This window comes from Hyperoodon ampullatus (assembly GCF_949752795.1).
Source record: "Hyperoodon ampullatus genome assembly, chromosome: 15".
Taxonomy (NCBI): Eukaryota; Metazoa; Chordata; class Mammalia; order Artiodactyla; family Ziphiidae; genus Hyperoodon; species Hyperoodon ampullatus.
The window spans coordinates 11,781,665-11,804,806 of NC_136928.1; the positions used below are offsets into that span (position 1 = coordinate 11,781,665).

The 23,142-nt window shown below is 53.3% G+C and overlaps 1 protein-coding gene across 1 annotated transcript in view; it reads left to right on the top strand.

The window, feature by feature from the left end:
- Positions 1–22,747, top strand: part of PAX8 (paired box 8) — a gene marked incomplete at both ends in the record, with an annotated part of 115,753 nt that extends 93,006 nt beyond the window's left edge. Inside the window, 8 exons of the mRNA XM_079720391.1 lie at positions 1,050–1,138; positions 1,419–1,544; positions 1,783–1,958; positions 6,221–6,341; positions 6,798–7,004; positions 14,102–14,203; positions 21,071–21,208; positions 22,671–22,747. Coding sequence (XP_079576517.1) covers positions 1,050–1,138; positions 1,419–1,544; positions 1,783–1,958; positions 6,221–6,341; positions 6,798–7,004; positions 14,102–14,203; positions 21,071–21,208; positions 22,671–22,747 — 1,036 coding nt within the window. The remainder of the gene's footprint in view (positions 1–1,049; positions 1,139–1,418; positions 1,545–1,782; positions 1,959–6,220; positions 6,342–6,797; positions 7,005–14,101; positions 14,204–21,070; positions 21,209–22,670) is intronic.
- Between the last annotated feature and the right edge of the window lie 395 nt (positions 22,748–23,142).

Below are 23,142 nucleotides of genomic sequence, written 5' to 3' on the forward strand. Positions count from 1 at the left end.
CAACTGTAAGAAATGCAGGGTTTCCCTGGTGGCACAGCGGTTGAGAGTCCGCCTGCCCATGCAGGGGACGCGGGTTCGTGCCCCGGTCTGGGAGGATCCCGCATGCCGCGGAGCAGCCGGGCCCGTGAGCCATGGCCGCTGAGCCTGCGCATCCAGAGCCTGTGCTCCGCAACGGGAGAGGCTGTGACAGTGAGAGGCCCGCGTACCGCAAAAAAAAAGAAAAAAAGAAAAAGAAAAGAAATGAAGCTCTAAGTTTGGCTAAGGAGAGAAATATGAGGGTATTGAGCTGGCAGAGGGTGACTTTGTTTAGAGAGGTTCTGAAAAGATGCCTGGAGTAAGAAATAACTAATAAGAGTTAAGTAGGTGAAAGGGGGAGGGGGATGGTGAAAGGAGCTCTGAGACAGCACGTGCAAAGGCCCTGTGGCGAATAGGCTCTTATACAAGAAGCTGAAAGAAAGCCAGTAGGTGGAGGAAGGGGAGCATGAAGTCAGCTGAGCTGGAGATGTGAAGAGAGGCTGCAGTTCAGAGGCTGGGCACCGTGCTACGTACTCTCACCTCTGACCTAGAAGCAATGGGAAGAACCTTGGCAGACGTTAAGCCCGAGGCTGACTTGCATTTCAGAAAGTCCACTCTGGCTGCGATAGAAAGAAAAGATTAGAAAGGGTCAAGAGCAGAAAGGGGTGAGCCAGTGAGTGATCCTGGAGGGAGAGTTTGGTTGTGGCAGTGAGGGACGCAGAGAGGGATGGATGCTGAGAGATTTACAAGGTCAAACCCACAGAACCTGATGACGGGCTCGATGGAGGAGGGAGGGAGGCAGATGCTGAGCCCCACGTGCATTTATGCCTTGAGTGACCAGGGGGACTAATCGTGAAATGGGAACAGTGGGAAGGACCAGGCACGAGGAGTAAGGTCTTGGGTTTGAGTGTGGACAGGCTGAGTTTGAGGTGCCTTTATGTACCCAAGTGGGATCTCAAAAAGGCAACTGGATCTGGGGCATCCAGGAGCCCTGTCTCCTTCTCTTCTAAGGGCCTTTCTCATCTTCCTTACAGAATCATCCGGACCAAAGTGCAGCAACCATTCAACCTTCCCATGGACGGCTGCGTGGCCACCAAGTCCCTGAGCCCAGGACACACGCTGAGTGAGTACCGAGGGTGCCGCAGGCACACCCAGCCCCTTGCACACACACCCAGCTGCATACACACCCAGAGTCACACACAGACACGTCCACACAGACACACCCAGGTGTGTAGACGGAGCCCTTCCATCGGGACACAGCCTTGCTCTGAAATATTCAGGGGTGGAACCACCTCAGGCAAGACCCTTGTCACCCGCGGTGCCCCTGACCCCTCCACGGTGGCAGCAGGGGCTCTGAGGGGTGTCAGCTCCATGTCCTGACCCTCCGTCTCGCCCCACTGCAGTCCCCAGCTCAGCCGTGACGCCCCCAGAGTCTCCCCAGTCCGATTCTCTGGGTTCAACTTACTCCATCAACGGGCTCCTGGGGATCGCGCAGCCCGGCAGCGACAGCAAGAGGAAACTGGACGACAGTGAGTGTTGTGGGAACCCGAGGACAGGCTGGGGGCGCAGGAGGGCAGTTTGCTGAGGCTCTGATGGGACACAAGCCCCCTGCGGCCCAGGGCTTTCGGGCCGGTCTCTAAGCCACCCTGAGGCCCCGGGAGCCTGGTTCTTTCCCTCCCCTGAAGCAAGTCTGCTCCCCAGCTCGGGCCTGGGGGATGGGTGGACGAGCCCCTGAAAGCTTTCTCCCTGCCTGGGGACACCCGCCAGGTGACCAGGACAGCTGTCGGCTGAGCCTTGACTCCCAGAGCAGCGGCAGCGGGCCCCGCAAGCACCTTCGCACGGACGCCTTCAGCCAGCACCACCTTGAGCCGCTTGAGTGCCCCTTTGATCGACAGCAGTACCCGGAGGCCTATGTCTCCCCCAGCCACACCAAAGGCGAGCAGGTGAGGGGCCAGCCGGGCGTGGGACGTTAGCAGACGGTGGGGGGGCGGGTGTCGGAGCAAGGCACGGGCTCTGAGAGTTCCCTAATCAGCCTGCGGCTCTGGAAGCAGCTAGGAGTTGCTTGATGGGCTCAGGCGCATGCTTCCTGCAGCTCCAAGGCCGTCACAGGCTTTGTTTCTCCAGACGCTAGCTTCTCCCTCCTCATCCTCCCAGCCCTGTTGCCTTCCCTCACCCACAGCCTCTGAGCTTAGGGCAATGCAGCCAACCATGCCATGCCCCTGCCGCGGTGACTTCCCTAGACAGCGGGGTCAGGTCCCACAGCAATAAAGTCGCAGCTCCGGCCTCTACAGCGTGACCTCTGCCAGCAGCTCCAGCCCCGCCTCGGGCCACTCACGCCTGCCCACCCCGTGAGCCTTGTTCACGCTCCCCATCACGCCACACTTGCTCACACCCCTCTGCCCCAGCACGCGGTGTGCCCTCCTCGCAGAATGCCTTTCCTCCCACTTCTCGGCCTGGAAAAATACCACTCGGCCATTATGACTCAGCTCAAGCATCACCTGGTCCACGAATCCTTCCTCGCTCCTCAGACATGCTTCATCTCGCCCGCGCCCCTCCTTCTGCACGTCCGGGTGGCTGCCCCCCAGAACTCACGGGGTAGTGCAATTGCCTAGTGGACAGAGATGTAAAGACACAGCAGATTTCTTAAGGACAGGGCAGCATCTCAAAACATCTTTTTTTGTCTCCAGCACCTAACACTGCGCCCCTCTTATAACAGATGCTCAGTAAAGGTAGATTGAGTGAATGCCTTGAGAAATCCAGCGCAATAAACTACAAGCTACAAGGGAAGTTTTATTTCCGGTGCTCAGGGCAGGTGAAACGGCTTATCGTGGGCTGGCTTCTGTGAAAAGCTGGCAGAGATGTCCAAGGTCTCCCACAGAGCCCAACAAAGACTCCACACCTCCGTCCGAACTGCCAGGCCCGCTGGCCTCTCGGTTCATTATCTTTTATCAACACTGCACTTGCAGTGTCTCCCTGCCTCACCCCACCTGGTCAACCAGCTGAGGATTCTCTAGGCCGGTGTCTGCTCAGCCCTCTCTGCACACGCCGTCATCGGATGCAGGAGTGAGGCATGCCCGTACATCTTTAAGATCTGAGTAGGCCAATGGTGACGATGCCAATAATCAACTGAACCGTTGCCAGTGACCCTCTGGGCTGCTGGGCCGATGCCAGCAACGCAGCTGGGCAGGCAATCTGCGTCAGCGATTTTATCAGCCTGGGCTGTAGCAACCAGGAGGGCCGCAGAGAAGGCTGGCCGTCAGCAGACCTGGGGAGAGGGCCCGGGCACTACTCAGCCGCAAGGCAGCACATGGCTCCCGGGGCAGGGCGGGGCGGGGGTGGGGGAGCCCAATGGGGCCACAGCGGTGGGCCTGCGGGAACCCGCTGTGTGAGACGGAGCCTGCACAACCCAGTGTCCTGGGAGAGTAGAGAAACCCTGCTGCTGAGACCCGCTGGGCCGCAGAGCCATTTCCTGGCTCTGTTCCTGAGCCCCACAAGGGGCCCTGCTTGATTACAAGGAGCCCCGAGACCCAGCACCAAGCTGGCATATGTACATGGGGAGTCATGCAATGGAGAGTCTTGAGGCAGAGGGACCGCAGGGCCCACCCAGTCCAGTCTTCCCGTTTGTGTGGAGATGGCCCAGGGCCAGAGAACGCAGAGAGGGCTTGGGGAAGCGAATGGTCGTGGAGCTCAGCCCTGCCGGCCCTGGTTGCCTTCAGATCCGTTCACTTCACCTGCTTTAAATACGATGCTCCTATGTGAGTTCTTATTTGAAGACTGGAAAAAGAGAGCCTGAAAACCACGGAACGACTCCAACCCCTCACCTTACAGATGAGAAGACAGAGGCTCCGCCGCGTCCATAATTGATTCATTCCCCCCCTCAGCCAATCATTGACTCCCTCCTTCATTCCCCTGCTCGGTGGTGAGCGGCAGGGAGAACCCAGCCTGTGCCCGGGGCTCCTTACCTTTCCCGCCCTCGGCGCTGTCAGCACTGCTGAAGGAACACTCCGTGTGTCCTCACCGGGCACAGGAAGGCCCTCTGGCCTAGGGAGCCAGGAGAGAAGCACAGGTCCTCACACCTGACCTCAGGATGGGGCGAAGACATGGCCATCTCTTCTGTAAAGTCAACAAGGGGCAAAGCATTCAACAGAAACGTCCTGTGGCCTCACTTCTGGTTGCTATTTTACCACCAGGCGTAGTTAGGAGTCTGCCCAGCCCTCGTTCCTCTATTTTACAAGTGCATCAAGAAGCAGATCAACAGAATGGGAATATTATGAAGACAGAGACTCAAGCATTGGGGAGCTTATGACTCTTCACATAACTCTGAAATAGCTATTTATTGAGCATTTGTGCTACCAAGCATTCTGGGCTAAGCATTTAATGTAGGTATATAAAACCTCATTTAATCCTTACATCAGCCTTGTGAAGCAGATTCTATTATCCCTGTTATACAGGTGAGAAAGCCAAGGCTCTGAGAGGTCAAGGAGACTAAAGCTACTTGGCTGGTCCTTGCAGATCCAGGGCTCAAACTCACCCAAGTCCTAAAGCATTGTGCCCTCTGAACCCCAATTCAAGTTCAATCCCAGTAAGAAATCCAGTCATCATGGGGATGTTTAAGCCATTCAGTGCAACATCACCAAAATGTCTGACTATATAGGTTGGTTTGTCTTTCACTGAATTGCCTAAATTTTAGAAAGTTAGAGGATTCTGAGAAAGTATTTGGTATCAAATCAACATATCCATAAAGCATTTAAAGCTTTTCTTACACTCTCTAGAAGTTAGGCATCTTGTTCAATTTCATTAAGCCAGGCTCTAAGCAACTCCATCCTGCCTAGAAGCAGGAAGCCCCCTCGGAAGGCATGGAACCAGAGCGCCATTTAGTCAGTAATTGCTGCTACATGATAATGGTGCCCTTGTGGCCTCCAGAATTGACTGCAGCTTCCAGAAGTGCCTGGCACACAACCAGAAACTGCTGTGGCTCCTTGGAGAACCCAGCTCGATGGAAATCATTGAAAGCGATTGCCTTTAGAGGAGCCGTTATGTAACCACGGAGCAAGCCTTGATTTCAGTTTTGCACATTAGTTCACATCGGGCATTTGTGACGTGTGTGATCCATGTATGGGGAGCAGGTGTGTGCTGTCTCGTGCCTTGGTGGGAGGGAGTCATGGTGAGGGGTGATGCACCGTTGCCTTTAATTGAACAAGTTCTTCTTGGAGGCCATCTTAGGAGATGGCCTGCTCGTGTCAGGGGAGGCCGAGTGAAATCTAAAATGAGGTCATAACTAAGAAAATCCCCAGGTACCTGATAAAGAATCTTTTAAACAAATTAACCCCCTATAATCTTCAAGCTGAATGTGCACATTTATATTTGCTTGGATATGGGGCGGGGGGAGAGAAATCCACCTATTCTGCTGGGGTATCGGGTGTGTCATTTTATTGAAGGAGAAAATGCCTGGGTCAGGAACTGCTGTCCTCGATTTAGTCTCTGTCTCATACGCACCTGGGACATTTACCTCTCTGGGCTTCAGGCTCTCGGCATATAAAACAGACCTAATATTGCTCACCCATGTCACAGGGCTGCTGGGGGCAACGGATCAGGATAACACAGGCAAAATCTAATGTCCGCTCTTTTGCAAGTGTAAGAAGTGGTCATGATGTTACCCACTGCAGAGCAGCGGTTGACAGCATGGGCCCTGGAGCCAGACCCCTGGGGTTTAAATCCTGGCTCTGCCCCTGTGAGAGTGTGGCAAGTTCCCTGACCTCTCTGTGCCTGCATTTTTGATCTGGGGAAGAATAACTTAATGAATGGAGCAAAGCAACCTGAACAGTCTCCTGTGCCAACTGCCCCAGCCCTGCATCCTCTTCTCTGTGGGCCCAGACAGGGTGAGGAGACCAGGAAGGAGCCCAGCGTCCAGGCAGGGCGTGGTCCTTGGAAGGAGCTGCTCTGTTCTGTGCCTGGCCTGTGCACCACCAGCCGGCATTGAATTCCGGGGCTGCGGAAGGGAAGGTCCTGAGCCTGGGACTGGGAGGAAAACAGAAGGGCTGTGAGTCAGAGAATAAGAGCCAATTAAGCAGGCTAAGTGGAGTCGAGATTGAGCGGGAAGGGGGGACACGGGAAGGGAGTGTTTCCTGGGGAGACTGGGCCGCGGGGTTTCTAGGTCGGCCTGCGACCCACAGCCTCTGTGCACTGACTTCTTTTTGTTCGCCAGGGCCTCTACCCGCTGCCCTTGCTCAACAGCTCCCTGGACGACGGGAAGGCCACCCTGACCCCTTCCAATACACCCTTGGGGCGCAACCTCTCGACTCATCAGACCTACCCCGTGGTGGCAGGTACGATGCCCGGAATCTCCTGGGCCACGTGGCCCCAGCTGCCAGGATGGGCTGGAGGGCAGAGCTGGCGGATGGAGAGAAGGAAGGTGTTACGGCCCTGGGCCTGGAGTGGAGATGGGGGCTCTGCTGGCTGGGCCTCCAGGCGGGTCCAGAGGGTCTCGCCTTCTATCCTCGGCCCCTCTCCTCCGCCTGCCCCCCAGCGCGGGGCACCCGCAGCCGCGTCTACATTCACAGAGGCACAGCAGGGAGGTAGAGCAGCCCCTTCCCTCCTCCCGCGGCCTGAGGGGCACCGCGTAGCCCCGCCCACCTCCCCCCTCCACGCCCAGCCTCAGGGAGGAGCCCGCCCCCCGGCCCCGCGCCGCCGCACCCCTCCCGCACCTCATGGCTTGGTTTGTGCATGTTCCCACCCCATCATCTCACACCCCTCTCTCCTTGTTGTCTCCCTCCCTCCGGCAGATCCTCATTCACCCTTCGCCATAAAGCAGGAAACCCCCGAGGTGTCCAGTTCTAGCTCCACCCCTTCCTCTTTATCTAGCTCCGCCTTTTTGGATCTGCAGCAAGTCGGCTCCGGGGTCCCAGCAGGTGCCTCGGTCCCGCCCTTCAATGCCTTTCCCCATGCTGCCTCCGTGTACGGGCAGTTCACGGGCCAGGCCCTCCTCTCAGGTACGACAGGGAGGTCCCGGGCTGTGCAGCCATCGTGGGGGCAGGGAGGGAGGTCCTCAGGGCCGGACGCCGGTCCCCTGCTGTGGGTCCAGCCCCCTCTCCGGCCCCCAGTCCTCTCCACCATCACCCCATTTCCTGATTCCTCCGGCAACTTGTGGAGGTGCCAATAGTTCCCCCTCCGAGCCTGCAGAGTCAGACCGTCGGGGTGGCAGGCACTCTGGGGGTGCCCGGCAGATTTCCAGAACCTCCACCCAAGGCCCCATGGAAGAACAGGGACCCTAAGGCCAGGAGCCAGGCTCCGTAAAGCCCTGAACACTTGGTCTGGGTAAAAAATACAAAAGAAGGAAAAAAAAGAAAACTTTGGAGGGAGGGAGAAAGGCATTGGTTTTGGGAGCCAAATTCTGGATCAAATTTCTAAAGACAGAGGGTAAGCCCCAGATGGGTCTCCATAGTGTAACTCTCCTTGTGCCCAGCTTAAGAGTGTCACCCTTGGAGGACACTCAAGCAGAGTGACTCACCAACCCAAGAGACGGGGGAGCAGGGACCTCCCATCAGGAACCTCATCCAACTCAAAACATTTAAAGCTGGAAGCATCTTAGGGGCATTTAGACCAACTCTCTCCTTACACTGATGGGCGACAGGCCCAGAGAGAAGGGCCTGGCCGAGGCCCCTGAATAGGACCATGGTGAGGGCTCCGCCTGCATGCAGCATGTGGGTCAGACCCCAGCAGAGCTGGGTCTCCCTGGCAAAAGGACATCAGCCCGTCTAGCCAGGGTCTGAGCAGTGGCTGAAAAAGTCGGAGGTGTTTGGCTTGGGCAGGGAGAAGGCCTGAGGTGGAGTGAGGGGTAGGGATGGGGGGCAGAGACCCATAACAGTCTTCAGATATCTAAAGGGCCGCCACAGAGATGAGACAGTTTCAGATGTGGGTCCAAGGCATTGAGCCAGGACCCATGGGGGAAGCCAGGAGTGGGCCAGCCCTTCTGGACCAGTGGTTTTCAAACTTGCTGGACCTCGCAGCACTGTCTTGAAATGAAACCTTTGACAGAAGCCAGGTATCCAAACCAGACAAATGGAGAGCTGCTCTGTCTGAAGTAGGGGCTCTGCCCACGGAAAGCCCTTGGTCTTGAAAATCACTGCACCAAAAGAACCAGACCTCTGCCCGCCCAGAGGGACCACACGGTCCTCTTATTCAAGTTCATTGACCCTTTCTTGTAACTGTCTGTATGTTTTATGTCTGTCTGGCACCTAGGACTTTTTTTTTCCTCTGTGCATCCCTGCGTCTAATGAGGGAGGTCCTCTTGGAAGAGGTGGGCACAGAGACAAAGGATTCATAAAGGAAGCCCAGTGTGTGGGCAGAGAGGCAATGTGTAAGGGTCTGAAGCAAGGAGGAAAGTGTTGATTCAGTGCAGAATTTCAAAAGAGGGTGAAGTCAGCGGAGATGGGTCATTTGTTTTGACCAAAGTGATTAAAGAAGAAAACTCTGTGAGCTGAGTGAAGTGATGTCAGCCAGAGAAAACGGGATGGGGAGGGAGGGAGGGGGGAATAGAAGAGACTCACATCCACAGTGGGGTGGACCGGCCCAGTCACCGGGCAAGACTGCCTGCTTTGTGCGCATGGTGGGCCGGGGCCAGGAGGGCTGGGATGAGGCAGGTAAGGGATGAGGGTGTGGGTGAAGCATGCGGTGACGGGGAGCAGTTCTTCACTTGCAGTGGGAGCTGTGGAGAGGCTTGGCAGGACCAGCCAGAGAGGAGCGGGAGGGACACAGGGCAGTGGGAAGCAGATACATCAGAGCACAGACCTGGGTGGTGGTGTGAAGTGTGGTGGCAACAGCTCAGTGCAAAGTCCCTGCCCCAAAGCTCCCACGCTTTCTCCCCTTTTAGGGCGTCAAGCACCCCCAGCCACCATGCAATCGCATCAGGGGTGATGCTTCCAACTTCTGTGAGCTCTTAGTTTAATGGATGTGCCCTCTCTCCGAGCCAGCTGCGGGACTGGGAGGTCAGGACCCCATGGGGCAAAGCAGTGGGCAGCAGACACCCAGTGGTCATTTAGACAGCTGGCCCCCGGAGCCAGGCCCAGGTGAGGCCGATGTGCAGGTTGTGACCCCCGTGAAGTCTGTAGAGCCCAGCCTGAGGGCTGAAGAGGCCCTCCCCCTAGAGGCAGGGGCTCTGAGAAGAGCAAGCAGTGGCCAGGTTTGGAGGGGCTGGGTCCAGGAGGTTGCCAAGGACAGGAGGCAAGTCAAGGCCGCAGTTCACAGAGCTAGGCCCGCCCCATGGATCAGGCACAAGGCCCATGATGGCAGTATCCGTGCTGAGCCCATGTGTTGGCCTGGAGCTCCTGAAGGAGTGTCCCCCCTGCCGCCTCTGGTCAAGATTGGACCTAAATACTTCCCACGTGGCTGAGCCACAGTGAGCGGACTTGGGGGGACACAGCAGAGAGAAAGCAGCTTAGGAGGGGAATGATCTGGGAGTTCCCTGGAAGTCCAGTGGTTAGGACTTAGCTCTTTCACTGCCGTGGGCCCGGGTTCAATCCCTGGTTGGGGAACTAAGATCCTGCAAGCCATGAAGCACAGCCAAAAAAAAAAAAAAAGGAGGGGAATGATCTCAAGAGTCTGGGGGCTGGAAACCTATCCAAAGGAGGAAGAGATTAGCTTGAAAAAAACGAAAGGACGTCCAGACCAAATTAATCCGAGGTAATGCTGCTGCAGACAGAGGAGACAAAGGAGGACCAGGTAAATTTTCATTCCATAATGAAATGTCACCTACGTGAACCCTCCCAGCTCTCCTCCTCTGAGTAGCTTCCTATGGACCTTGCCTGCCACCTCCCGCCAAGTCTTTGCCCGCCTCCCTGGGGTCAAGTCCCCTCCCAGCCCAGCAGCTCTGCTGGTGCAATGTCTGGGGTGGTATTTTCTGGGTCTCAACTTCTCCCTAATCAGCCAAGAAAGAAGAAACCTCAGGGTTTGGGGAACAGGAGTATTGATCCTAACTCTACTACCAGTTCCCATCAGATGCCCCAGTCTGGGGTCCCAGCACACTGGCCGAGAGCAGTATTGAGGCTGTCCTTGTCCTGGCTGTTCCAGGGCTGAGTCCCACTCAGCTGATGAGAAAGCCCTGACTTCGGTTTTATCATCAAAGTGCCCATTACCCGCCTCCATCCTTTTGTGCAAAATTATATTTAATCCTGCCAAAGAGATTTCTGGATTGCCATAAATTCTCCTTGCTATCAGAGCAAGATAAGGAGTTGAAAAGAGGTCACAGAGAGGGCAGACATCAAAGGGAGCGGATAAAATGGTCTGAAATCACCTCTACCCTCAGAATTCCTGCAAGTCCTGGCTCTGATCCTGGCCTCTACCGATATTTAGAACATTTACCAGTATTTCTGGGGTGCTAGTGTTCTCTTCTAAAACCCCATTTCCCAGCCAGTCAACGTAGACCTGTGTCTGTGTCAGCTTCTTAAACATAGGACTATAGTGGAGGTATATTTGAGTACAGAGGAGATGGAATTACAAACCAAAGATAAACTTGTGGTGAAGAGCCTTAAAAATCAATTAAGTCCATAAAATAGGCTGTGAAAGGGTGCCTCCGCCTTATGGCTTCTGTGGTTTCATTTCTAAGAAGGTTGCAAAGTTCTTGGCTTTGGGAGAAACCCACATATTTAAGGAATTGAAGCAGAGTCTTGCAAGACTGGTGGGAAAGTTGATGGTACGGAGTCTGGGTGAAGGCCGTCCTGAAGACTGTCTCAGCAGGCTTTTCAAGGGGGCCAAGCTTCAGGGGAGGAAGCCTTCAGGAGTTTGCTCCAGCATCTGATTCAGAAACCTCCGTCCCACTGGGAGAAAGTTAGGTGACTAAGGGGAGACGAAGATGAAAAATCTCAGAATACAGGGGAGTGAGGCTGGTGAATTCAGTTTCCCAAGGAGCAGTTTGGGAGCTGGTTCTCGTGGGATGGGACCCATGGGTGCAACTGTGACTAAATTAAGTCGTGGCTTAAGGGGAGTTTGCACCCTGGTGGTCTGCCCGCTGAGCTGCAAAGCTCAAGAAGCAGCAGGACCAGGTGATGGAAAGGGACAGGATAAGAGGAGAATGAAAGGGAATGTGGCACCACAGGGCTCCAGGGCCGGAAAGAGCTCTATAGAGCCCCTAGGCCAGCCCTAGCCAATAGGTGGCCTGAGAGCCAAGCTATACCACCAACCCCAATCACGGCAGACACAGATGCAGCCTCAGAATCCTTCTCAACACAATGCACCAGGAAGCCCCCTACCAATCAGTCAAATATTAATTAAGGTGAGCCCAAGTTATAATCTGTCATCTAGCCTAGCTCCTCATGAGACAGACAGGAAGATGCGGGTCATGGAAATTAAGTACTTTGTTCCTCAGCCACAATCTGGACCTAGATGTCTGTCTGTCTCTCTGTCTGTCTCTCTGTCTCTCTCTCGGAAGTAGGGAGGGAAGAGGAGGAAAGGGAAAAGGCATCAGGCCTGAATGAGCCACCACCCTCTTCCATCACTCTCCTACTCATGTCACGTACACCATGTGTCCTCCTCCTGCCCACACAGGCTTCATATCACTCCTTGCCTCTCATGGGCTCTGGTACCTGACCAGGGGCTTCATCCAAGGGTCCAAGGGGCTGAGTCTGAGAGCTGATCGTATTGCAGTCTTTTTCGAAGAAAGATCAGATTTTCCCTTGGTATATCTTCTGCCTACTTCTCCCTCTCCTTCTAAATATACTGAAATTTCCCTTTCCCCACCTGTGTGGCCAAGCCCTCATTTGTTCAGGCCTGTGTCAAGTGAACTGGACCCATCTGTCGGATTCCAGTGGGTTCCTTTCTGTTTGGTCCAGCACCGACCACTGCTGGACATTATACTGAAACAAATTAGGAAATTAGGGGGTGTTGTTCATTTTTACCAAAACATTCACACAGTTTTAAATAATGAACCGATGGCTCCTTTCCAATAGGATTTATTCTATAAGGTTTCCCTTGACATGTAACAATTTATAGAATGTGTCCATTGCACGAATCAGTGTTCACCTGTGGCATGAAACCTTAGCTCTGAATTATGCTGATAACATTCTGGTAATAGTAATAAGGTGTGTAAGGCTACTCTTATTTTTTATCCCATTTTGCATGTGAAGAAACTGAGGCTTGGGGTACGTAGGTGGCTGGTCTCGGGCACTTGGAAGATTAGTTGTAGAAGCAGAATGAGGACCAAAGTCCTCTGGTTCCTGGACCCTTCCCTCCAGAGGAAACGTAGAAGTCCAGTAGGCCTGGTCTTGTTTGTTGACCGCCCCCCAGACTTGGACTTGGCTCCAATGCCCATCCCAGTCTATCCCCATCATGACGTAGCGCCTAGCCTTGCTAATTTAGCATTCTTGCTTACTGCTGTATCCCCAAGTGCTTTGAAAAGTGCCTAGGATATCAGAGTTACTCCATCAGTATTTGTCCAATGAATGAACGGTCTTCAGGGAACCTCTAGAAATGGAGGTAAGGAGGGAGTTACTGCTGTATTGACAGCTTACAGGGTTCCATGCGAGGTACCTTCCCTCCCATTGTTACTAGGCACCCCCTGAAGCGCCCGACATATGAAGGACCTCGGGGGGATGGATGGGAGGAAAGTTGGACCAACAGTGCCATGGAGGGGGTGGACTCGGTACGCTGGTTGACAGAGGGTCACAGGGAGACTAGGTAAGTCCTAAGAGAGAAGGTAGCCCCCAGTATGGAAAAGGTAAAGGCATTCTGGTAATGGTGATAATCTAACACACAGGTTCTCATTCAGAGGTGATTTTGCCCCCCTGGGGACATACGACAATATCTGGAGACATTTTGGGTTGTCACACTGGGTGGGAACTGCTCCTGGCATCTAGTGGGCAGACCTAACATCCTATATATAATGCACAAGACAGTCCCTCACAGAGAATTATCTCTTCCCAAGTGTCAATAGGTCTGAGGTTCAGAACCCTTGTAAAGACATCGCCACGAGCTAGGACGACCCAATAATTTCATCATTCAAACTGAGGCATTTTGAGAGTGGAATGGGCATTATTCATAAATATGCTAGGACAGTGTTCAGGACCTGGGCAGAACAGGATGTCTTGTCACCTGGCCAAGAGTCCTTGGATGAGGCAGAATCTCATGGGCCTGCAGGACACGGGGCAGTGGAGGAAGGGCCAAGGGGGAAGCATTGTGGTTGTTGGCACGTGGTGTAGATGGAGAGAAACTCAGCAGGTCGGGTGGGGTCTCCAGAATGGGAAGGTTTGACTACCTGATGTGGAGGAGAGGCAAAGCCAGGGAAATCAGGACTTCACAGAGCAGCCTCTGTGTCACCAAGGCCAGAGTATTACCCACAACTTATAGATAAACAGAGAGAGAGATGGTTCTTTTCAGGAATGGCGTGGACAGATGTCAGTGGCTCACGGGCATGTGTCAACACGGTCTGTCAGCCCACATCTCCTTTCCAGGTCAGGAAGAGGCAATATGTTTCACGTCTCTTGCAGCTCTGATAGGTTGTACCCACCTGAAAGGCCAGGTCGAGTGGCAGGAACCTCCCTCTGGCTCAGTGGCAAAGAGTGCAGTGATTGATTAGCAAGATCTGCCACAGGTTTGGAAAAGGAGAGTGATGGGCCCCCAGGCCACACCTTTGCCATCCCTTCATAGGGCCTTGTTCCTGGTTCTCCTCGGAGCTGGAGATGTGAGCTTTGAGTCCAGTGGCCTCTAACGTATTTATTTAGGTCAAGCTGTGCCGGCTGCTATGTGGATGCCATGGGGGACCACATGAGACATAGCCCTCAGCCTCCCTCCAATACCATGACATTTTTATGGATGAATAAGATTTGTGTAAATAAAATCATTGGAGAACAGGGAACCATAGAGGACTGCAGTAACCAGGACACCCTGCATGGTGGAGCCTGTGGCCTGGTCAAGGCCAGCCGAGGAGAGAGGAGCCTGGGCTCAGAGGAGGAGGGCGGGGGAGGAAGTGGGTTTGGAGAATGACTTGGGAGAGAGCGGGAATGGCAGAGGGAAGGCTTGCTGAGCCTCAGGGGAGCAAGACAGTAAGTACAGGAGCCCACAATGGCCCACCTGATGACACTTTGCTGTATTTTTCCAGGACGAGAGATGGTGGGGCCCACGCTGCCTGGATACCCACCCCACATCCCCACCAGTGGACAGGGCAGCTATGCCTCTTCTGCCATCGCAGGCATGGTGGCAGGTAAGGGGAGGGGCTGGGCAGGAGGGGAAGCATTGCAAAGAGGAAGTGGTGGCCCCAGGCAGAGCAAGAGAGGGCAAGAGGTGAGCTGTGCCCCTCGCACAGGCTTCCCGAAGGGCAAGGAAGGGTGGACTGAGGTGCATCTCCTTATAAATGCCTGGAGAAGAGACTTCAGTGCAGTCCTGGCTCCATAACTCTCTCCAGCTCAGCCCCCTTCTTCCCAGATGCTCCTGTATTACCCACCGTGATGAAAAGGGAGGGGCTGAGACAGACTGGTGTTCAAATCGGAACTTTGCCATTTCTTCCAGTGATGCAGTGAGCCTTGATGGAGAGGCCGCTGGGGGCCATCAGAACACTGTGAGCTAAACCTAAGCCTAGCCTATAAGCAACCCGTGGTCTCCCAGTTCTTTAACTCTGGTGAATCCCAGTTTACCCTTTCTATAAAATCATGACCTGGGCAGAACAGGATGTCTTGTCACCTGGCCAAGAGTCCTTGGATGAGGCAGAATCTCATGGGCCTGCAGGACATGGGGCAATGGAAGAAGGTACAAGGGGGAAGCATTGTGGTTGTTGGCACGTGGTGTAGATGGAGAGAAACTCAGCAGGTCGGGTGGGGTCTCCAGAATGGGAAGGTTTGACTACCTTCCCATTTTGCATGGGAAGGTACTTTGCATGGTGTTGGTGATGATGGCAGTGAAGATGGTTGAAATACAACCTTCTTCACACCTCACACTCACTCAACCCTGCACGGGCAGGACCCGTGGCCTGAGAACTCCAAAGGTACTATAAAGTGTGAGATGAGCTGGGAGTGCTTCTCCATCATCACTTGGACTGTTCTGGAATCCTCCCTGCCAGTCACTGGGGTCTCTTTGTCCACCAGTGTGGTCCTCACCCAGCAGTGACCCGGGGTATCAAGGTCTGGACAAGTGAGGACAATGAGAGTTTCTTTGGACGAGTCTCACTCTGTTAGGAAACATATAGGAAGGACCCCAGGATGGATAGGGTCGAATAGAGCCATTTGCACTGCCCAGAGAGGCCTGAGGACCTGGAGCTTCTGGAAGGGGCGCTGAATCAATCAGGGCATCTGTGACCTCCCTGCCAGCCCTGGACCAGCCTCTCTGGCTTTGACTCCAGAGACTCAAGGCATTCACCCAGGCCTGTTTCCCTCCCCCACTGGCAGGGGTTATTCTTTACCAGCCACCCACTCGGGTGCCCTGTGCGAGGCAGGTGGGCTGGGCTCTCCTGGGCAGAGGGAGGGGAGGGAGGAGCGCGGGAGGGAAGGAGGCTCTGCGCTCCCTGGGAACCCGCTGAGCTGGCACTTGTTGCTGCCTGGTTACCTTGGCGATGTGCTTAATGCAGCGTTGAAAATACAGAATACTGACTCCTCTCTCCCTCCTGGCCCCAGACTCCCTCCCTCCCTCCCTTCCTCTTCTGGAGCGTGAAATGAGATTGGTCCAGATACAAAAGGAAAAGATTTGGTTATTTTTTTAAGAGTGTGGATAATGGGGCCTCTCAATCAAAATCCCAGGCTCCAGTCAGCTCCCCCATTCCCCTTCCAACCTCTCCACCTTTCCCTGCCGCCTGCTTAGAAGAGGAGGAGGAGACGTAAAGCACAGGGCTTTTCTCTTAATTATGGATCGTTCCTGGGGGCAGGCCCAGGGCAAGGGGTGGTTCCTGGGGCCCAGAGTCTGACCTGTGAGGTAGCTGGAAGGCTTGGGCCTCTCATCAAAGGCCCCCAGGTTGTTTCCATAAAGACCTCACCCTGAGTGGGTGTTGTGGAAAAAATAATAATAATAACACAGGTACAGCATGGACTGCAAAGTGAATTCCAAGAGGGGGCTTGCCTGGCAAGGTGGATGGGCTCCCAGTAAGTTACATGCAAATCAGTTTTCAGAAAATGCAATGTTACTTAAATGCATCCCTGGTTCCTAGGAACTCCATGGTGCAAATGAATTCTTAAGGAATTTTTTTGTAGAAAAAGTATTCGTGTCCATCTCTTACCAGTGGTTACAGTCTCCAAGTTGACTGAAGCGAGATTCCTTCCATTAAAATCAAACCTTCCTTGAGCACCTACTGTGTGCTAGGTACAGACAAAATGCTCAAAGCAAGGCATACCAATGACATTCTTCAATCAATTGTGGAAGGAAGGAAGAGATCATTTGTCAGGCACGTTCTGTGTGCCTGGCCATTCAGAGGTATACATTTGTTTCTCATTTAATCCTCACCATAAGACTGGGAAGCTGGTATGATCTTAGTTTTATGTAGATAAGGAAACAAGCATAGAAAAGCGAAGGAGTGTGCTCGGGGTCATAACCATACTAAGTGGCTGAGTTGTTCAAACACAGTTTTTTTGATTTCAAATCTAGCATTCTTTCAAATCTAGCGTACCACACCACGCTGCTTCCCACCAAACCAGAAATAATGACATGTGTTTTAGGAGAGCGACATAGGACCCAGACCAGGGCACAGATTTCTCTTATCCATTCATCTTCTGTTGTGCCTTCTGATTGTTGTTGCTGTTGTTCCTGTCTCATCGATCCAGTTAATGACCCTCTAACCAGTTCTGGAGCTGTACCGAGAGCTCCGATAGATGGATCCATCCACCCATCTCTCCATCTTTCCATCCATTCATCTTTACACACATTTTTACATACGTCCGTGTATCTTCTCGTCTATTCCTCCATCCTTCTGTCATTCTTCCTTCTATTCATCCATCCATCCACCCATCCATTCACCCATCCTTCTATCCATCCATCCCTTCTTCTATCCTTCCATCATCCATCCATCTATCCGTCCACCCATCCATTCATCCATCCATCCTTCTATCCATCTCCATCCATCCTTCTATCCATCCTTCCATACATCTTTTCACGTATCCATTCTTCATCTATCCATTATCCACCCTCTCAACCATCCTTGCATCCTACCATCCATTCACCACGTTTCACTTAACAAAGAGTGGTTGAGGATCTATGGTATGGGATGCTGGGGATATAGCGGTGAACAAGACAGGTCCCTCTATTTATGGAGCTTACAGCCTAATAGTGGAGAAAAAAGTGTAGTAAAAAAGTCAGTGAATGAATAAACAAGATAATTTCAGATAGTGATAAGCCCTGGGGAGACAATAAAATGGGATGATGTAATAAAGAGCCACAGGGAGAGAAGATAACTACTTTAGATTGGGTGATCTGGGGAGGCCTCTCTGAGAAGGTGTTCAAAGTGGTCAGCCAAGTGATAAACTGGGGCAGACCGACCCCAGCCCAAAAGAACAGCAAGTGCAAAGGCCCCAAGGCAGGAACTAGTTTAGCATGATCACACAAAGAAAGAGGGTGAAATATCCAAGAACAGTGAGCGAGTGGCGAAAGCACTACAGAATGAGGAGATGTTGTTTGTGGATGGGTCGAATTTTAAAGCTACTCAGGCCACTGGGAAAGCAAATTGTAGACAGTCAGAAGAGGAAGCACAGAGACCAACTGACCAATTGAAGGACAATTGCAGTAGTTCATACAGGACATAACAGTGGTGTGGGCCATGGAGGTAGCAGGGAAGGAGGAGAACAGAGACGCTAAGGATGGATTTTGGTGGTAGAGCCAACAGCACTTACTAGTGAATTGGCTGTAGGGGTTCAGTGACAGGGGAAACAAGCATGAGTCCCTGGTTTGGGGCTTGGGAAACGGCATGGATGGTGGTGACAAGTATATATGTGGGAGGTTAGAAGAGGAAGGGTAGAGTATTTGGCATGTGGGAGTCAAGAGTCCTATTGGGCCATATTAGGACTGAGACACCGCCTAGATAACCAGTTTAATACATCCGTAGGCACATGATGTGTGTCTGAAGTCAGGAAAGAATCCTGGTTAGGGCATACATCTCAGCCATTGTACAACGCTGTTATTTAACGCCAAGGGATTACACAAGATCACTAGAAAGAGAATGTGAATGGAAAATCACAGAAGGCTCACAAACCAAGCCCTGGGATTCTTCAACATTCAGAGACGTAGCAGAGAAGGAACGAGCAAGGCCCGTGAGTCAGAAAGGCCCTTGGGTTCGGAGGCAAACCAGGAGAACTGGCATCATGAAACCCAAAGGCACGGAGGGAGTGATGAACTGAATCAAAGTCGGCTAAGGGGTTGAGGGGGGTGATGGGCACGGAAGTGACCACTGGAGTGATCAGGGTAGAGGTTGTGGAGATGCGAAGAGATCAGTGTTGGCCTGATTGGAGGAGGATGAGGAGGTGAGGGCAGAGACCATGGAGCGGAGAAGGGCTGGTAGCTGGAGAGGCATGTGGGGTAAGAAGAGGATTTTTAAAAGAGAAGATGGCAGAGCCTGTGTGCTGGCTAAGGGAGTGATGAATTGGAAAGGGAGACGTTGATGAAGAGTACAGAGAAGGGATAAACTGTAGGGACCAAATCCTCAGACAGGAGAGTGAGGCAGGATGCAGAGCAAAGAGGATGGGTTGGGCTTTCATGGGTGCAGGGACATTTCATCTGCTTTGGCTGCAGGTGGGTTGACAGATCTGGTGGTGGGAGGATGCTGCACCCAGGGGGTGTACCACCTCCTGAGTCCCGTACCCTACTCCAACTTCTAAGTGACCGAAGCAGATAGGTACTCTGTAAGTGTGTGTTGGATAAGTGAATAAGTGAGCAAGTGAGTGAGTGAATGCATGAAGAAGTAACATGGCGAGAGGGCAAACACATTGGACTTTCCACCTCTCTTCCAGTCCTTTGGAGCCGCTGAGGTTGGCATTGGGTGAGGTGGGGTCAAAGCCCGAGGGCGTTGCTGGGCGACCAACGTAGAATCGGCTTCTTCCAGGGTGCGCTGAACCCAGCAGTAAGCAGGACAGGTCGCATTGTGAATACAGGAAAAAGTACTGGGGGCTAGAGTCCTAGCAGGCTCTAAGGGAGCATGTGGCCTTGGGCAAATGTCCCTCTCTGGGCAGCAGTTTCTTCATTTGTGAAATGAACGGTTGGATGAGATCATTTCTTTTCTTTTGTTTTGTTTTTTTTACTATATTTAACTTTAAAAAATTCTTTTTGATGTGACCATTTTTAAAGTCTTTATTGAATTTGTTACAAGATTGCTGCTGTTTTATGTTTTGGTTTTTTTGCCACGAGGCGTGTGGGATGCTAGCTCCCCGACCAGGGATCGAACCCATACTCCCTGCACTGGAAGGCAAAGACTTAACCACTGGGCCGCCAGGGAAATCCCTGGATGAGATCATTTCTTAGTTTCTGTCTTTCTGTATGTATCCCTTTGCTTTTCTTCTCCCTCCCTTCTTATACATGTACTTGTTGGGCTCCTGACCTGTGGTAGACTTAGGCCCCGCCCCTAAGGAACTTCCTGTTACCACTGCCTATGCTGACCCCCTGGACAAGGACCCAGTAACCTTCCTCTGCTTCAGGCTCTTCCTCCTCGCTTCCATTCCTGCTGTGCAATTGCCTTCTTCTCTGGCAGGGAAGAAGCCCCTACTGACCCCAGCTCAGGCTTTAACACTGGTTGGATGACTGGTGTGAGGCTCTACTGAGCTTTATTTTAGCGCCTACCTAATGGGAAAATCATAAAAGCTGGCATTTCTTGACTGCTTCTTATATTCCAAGCATGGTGCTCATAAGCATTTGACGTGTGTTATCAAATTGAATCCTCAGCAAAACCCCATGAGATAGGGACAATAATCTGCCCCATTTTACAGATGAGGAAACCAAGGCTCAGAGGGGTTCAGTGACTTGTCCAAAGTTGCACAGCTAGGAAGTGGAGCATGGAGATTTGGCTCCAGGCAGGCCAGCTCCAGAGCCAGGCAGCTTCGAGCCTCTCTTCTAGACTCTGGGAAGGAGATCAGGAAGGAACCACAGAAAGCACGAGGCTCACAACAGCAGATCAGATTCTGGACGGCAGTGTGGATTCACCGGAGCTCAGGGTTGGCGGGAACCTGGCTTTGTGGATGAAATTGTCTCCTAAGTACATAAATGGATGATCTGGAATTTCAAGTTAAGAGCCCTCAGGTCAACTTCTGCTCTGCCATTTCCCAACTGTGTGATTTGAGGCCCCCTACTCACTGGTGCTGTACTCCAGTTGCCTCTTCTATAGAGGCTACTGATGAGCACTTCATCGGAAGGTTATGAGAATAAAGGGGCTTACTGTGTGGGAAAGTGTTTTGCCAACTTTACGCTCCGTCCCAAGCCCCAGCAGTAATTGCGGTGGTCTGCTTTGTTATTTAAGGGAATTCTTAGGTAATTTTTTTGGTAAGTAATTCCTTTGGTGAATACAAGAATCCACTCGCAGAAAGAGGTGATCTGATTTGCTTTGTGTAAATCGTGCACTGAATTTGCTTGCAGTGGCAGATTTGAAATGAGACACACATCTCTGTGGAGCAAGTCCCAGGACCCAGATGCCCTCCCCTCTCCTTCCCTTCATCCTCAGCAACGCCCCCCACCACCAAACACACGCCCCTCCCTACCAAACCATATTTAGGGAGGCTACAAAGCTTATCCTTACTGAGCCCTTCCATGACCCCTAACCCCTCTCACTCCCATTGGCCCTTCCTGGAAAGACCTGTTTACAGAAGGTCCAGGCAGCAGCAGAAGTGGTTAGAACCTGGGCCCTGGTCACAGCACAGCTTCCAAATTCCACCAAACCCTCCAGCTGTGTGAGCTTCTGCAGATCCCCAAGCCTCTGTTTCCTCATCTGGAAAATGGGCACAATACTAATATCTACCTCCTGGGGGTCCTGTGAGGGCTGATCTTGATGGGGCAGGACCTCCAGTCCCTGATGGAAAAGGCACTGCCCCAAATGATGCAGACTGAGGGGCCCTCGAAGGACTGATGGAGGAGGACTCGCTCGATGCCTGCCCTGCAGACCATTGTCCCCCATCCCCAGCCTTCCACTGGTGCCTCCACCTCATGGGTCTCTCACATTCTCTTCCCACAGGAAGCGAATACTCTGGCAACGCCTATGGCCACACCCCCTACTCCTCCTACAGCGAGGCCTGGCGCTTCCCCAACTCCAGCTTGCTGAGTAAGTTGCCTCTGGGGCCGCCCAGGCCCTCTGCTCTGCGGCGGTTGGGGGGGGGGGCGGGGTTGGGGTGCAAGGCTGAGCCAAAAGTTGTCTGAGACCTGGGAGGCCCCAGTTAGATGGAGGGCCCGGGAAGACAGGTGTTTTCCGTAATCCAAGCAGATAGAGGGAAGGCAGGGTACCGGGTTGCCTGGGAGAAGAGGCAGGAGAAAGAGAGACTTCCGTGCATCACACTCTCTCTTCTCCATCCCAAGGCCATGTCTATTACATCTTTTGTTTTGTGTAAGATTCAGGGCTCAGGCTTTGGGAGGGCAGTGGTGAGTGGACTCCAGAAATGTCTTGGAGGGGGACTCCCTGCCTTCAGGGACTTAGAGTCCCACAGCTGCAGACGCTGTCGCGGGGGCGCCCTGCGGGAGCGCCAGCTGCCTTTCTGCTGGGGAGCACCCTGATTGCAAACAATGCCATCCTGTCGCCCGCATTAACCATCTAAGCGACTCAGAAATACTCACGATTCAGCCCAGAGCCCTTACACAGAAATTGTCTGTTCCACCACATTCCTGTTATTTGGCTTGAGGTGTGGACAGCCTTCAGGAGGAACGGAGAATGAGCTGTGGGGCTGCTCCTCAGCCCCTGTCTCCCCCTGGGCCTGGGCTGGGTAGAGAAGCTTTCCAGGAAACCAGGCCCCTTAATGGGGAACGTGAGGGATCCCGCTGGAGTCTCCGTGAGGGATGGCCTTAAGGGTCTCGGAGCAAACCTGAGCCGGACAGGAGCCGCAGTGCGGTACGGCCACCCGCAAGGGCGCCGTCGCAGGCCTGGCAGGACCGTCCATTCCCAAGATGCCCCCTTTCCTCCTGATGTTCCAGAAATGACTAGGAGGCTGGCTGAGCTGGGTTCTGTTTGCCAGATAAGTTCAAGCCACCCTTGTGTTCGATTTAGCCGGAAAGGCTGACAGCACTGAGACAGGCCCTGCCCATGGAACCTTCCCGGGCTGTCCATCCTGCAGGTGTGCAGAGCTGCCCGGTGCAGGCCCTCAAATGTGCATCCCCCTTGACCGGTCAGGATCCAGTCCCCCTGCTTCCCCAGAAGAAGATCCTCTGGCCTCGCACCTTTTGGGCAAGGCTGGGGAAAGCCCCAGTGATCTCCCCGTGTGAACTTGGCTCTCCAGGGTCCCAAATGTAACTGCTCTCTCTTGCCCTCTCCCTGATACAAGGGTGTTGAAGGTCAAAGGAGTCATGGCGGGAGGGGCAAGGAGCCACTGTTCTCCTTCTGGCCAGAAACTCAAAGGTGAGGCCAGAGAAGGAGGAAATAGGGCCAGAGGGGAGTTAATCTTTGATGATCAGATAGGCCCGGGGATCAATGATTAACCTGTGCTGTCTTAAAGGTTGGCAGAGGCAGGGAGAGGCTGTGCGGTGCAGGTTCCCCTCCTGACCAGCAGTGTTGTTGTTCTTTTTGCGAACGTGTCCAGGTTCCCCGTATTATTACAGTTCCACATCAAGGCCAAGCGCGCCACCTACCACTGCCGCGGCCTTTGACCATCTGTAGTTGCCATGGGGACAGTGGGAGCGACTGAGCCACAGAAGGACTCGGCCTGGGACGGGCCCCAGAGAGTCACACAAAGGAATCTTTATTTATTACATGAAAAATAACCACAAATCCAGCATCACGGCTCCCTCCCTGTGTGGTTGATTCAATGAACCATGAGAGACCGGACGACGTTGGAGAAGACCACGCTGTCCTCCAGGACTCCTTAATGAAGGGCAGGAGTCCCAGGGGGACAGAACCGTCCCATTCCAAAGAGACAAACTCGGAGGAGAAGTGGGGAGGGAAGAGGGGACGGCCAGAGGCTTGAGAGGCACATGGGGCCCACGACGGGGTCAGGGCCACACAGAGGCACCTTTGTGGCTCCATCACCGACACGCTCTAGCAGCCGCGGGCTG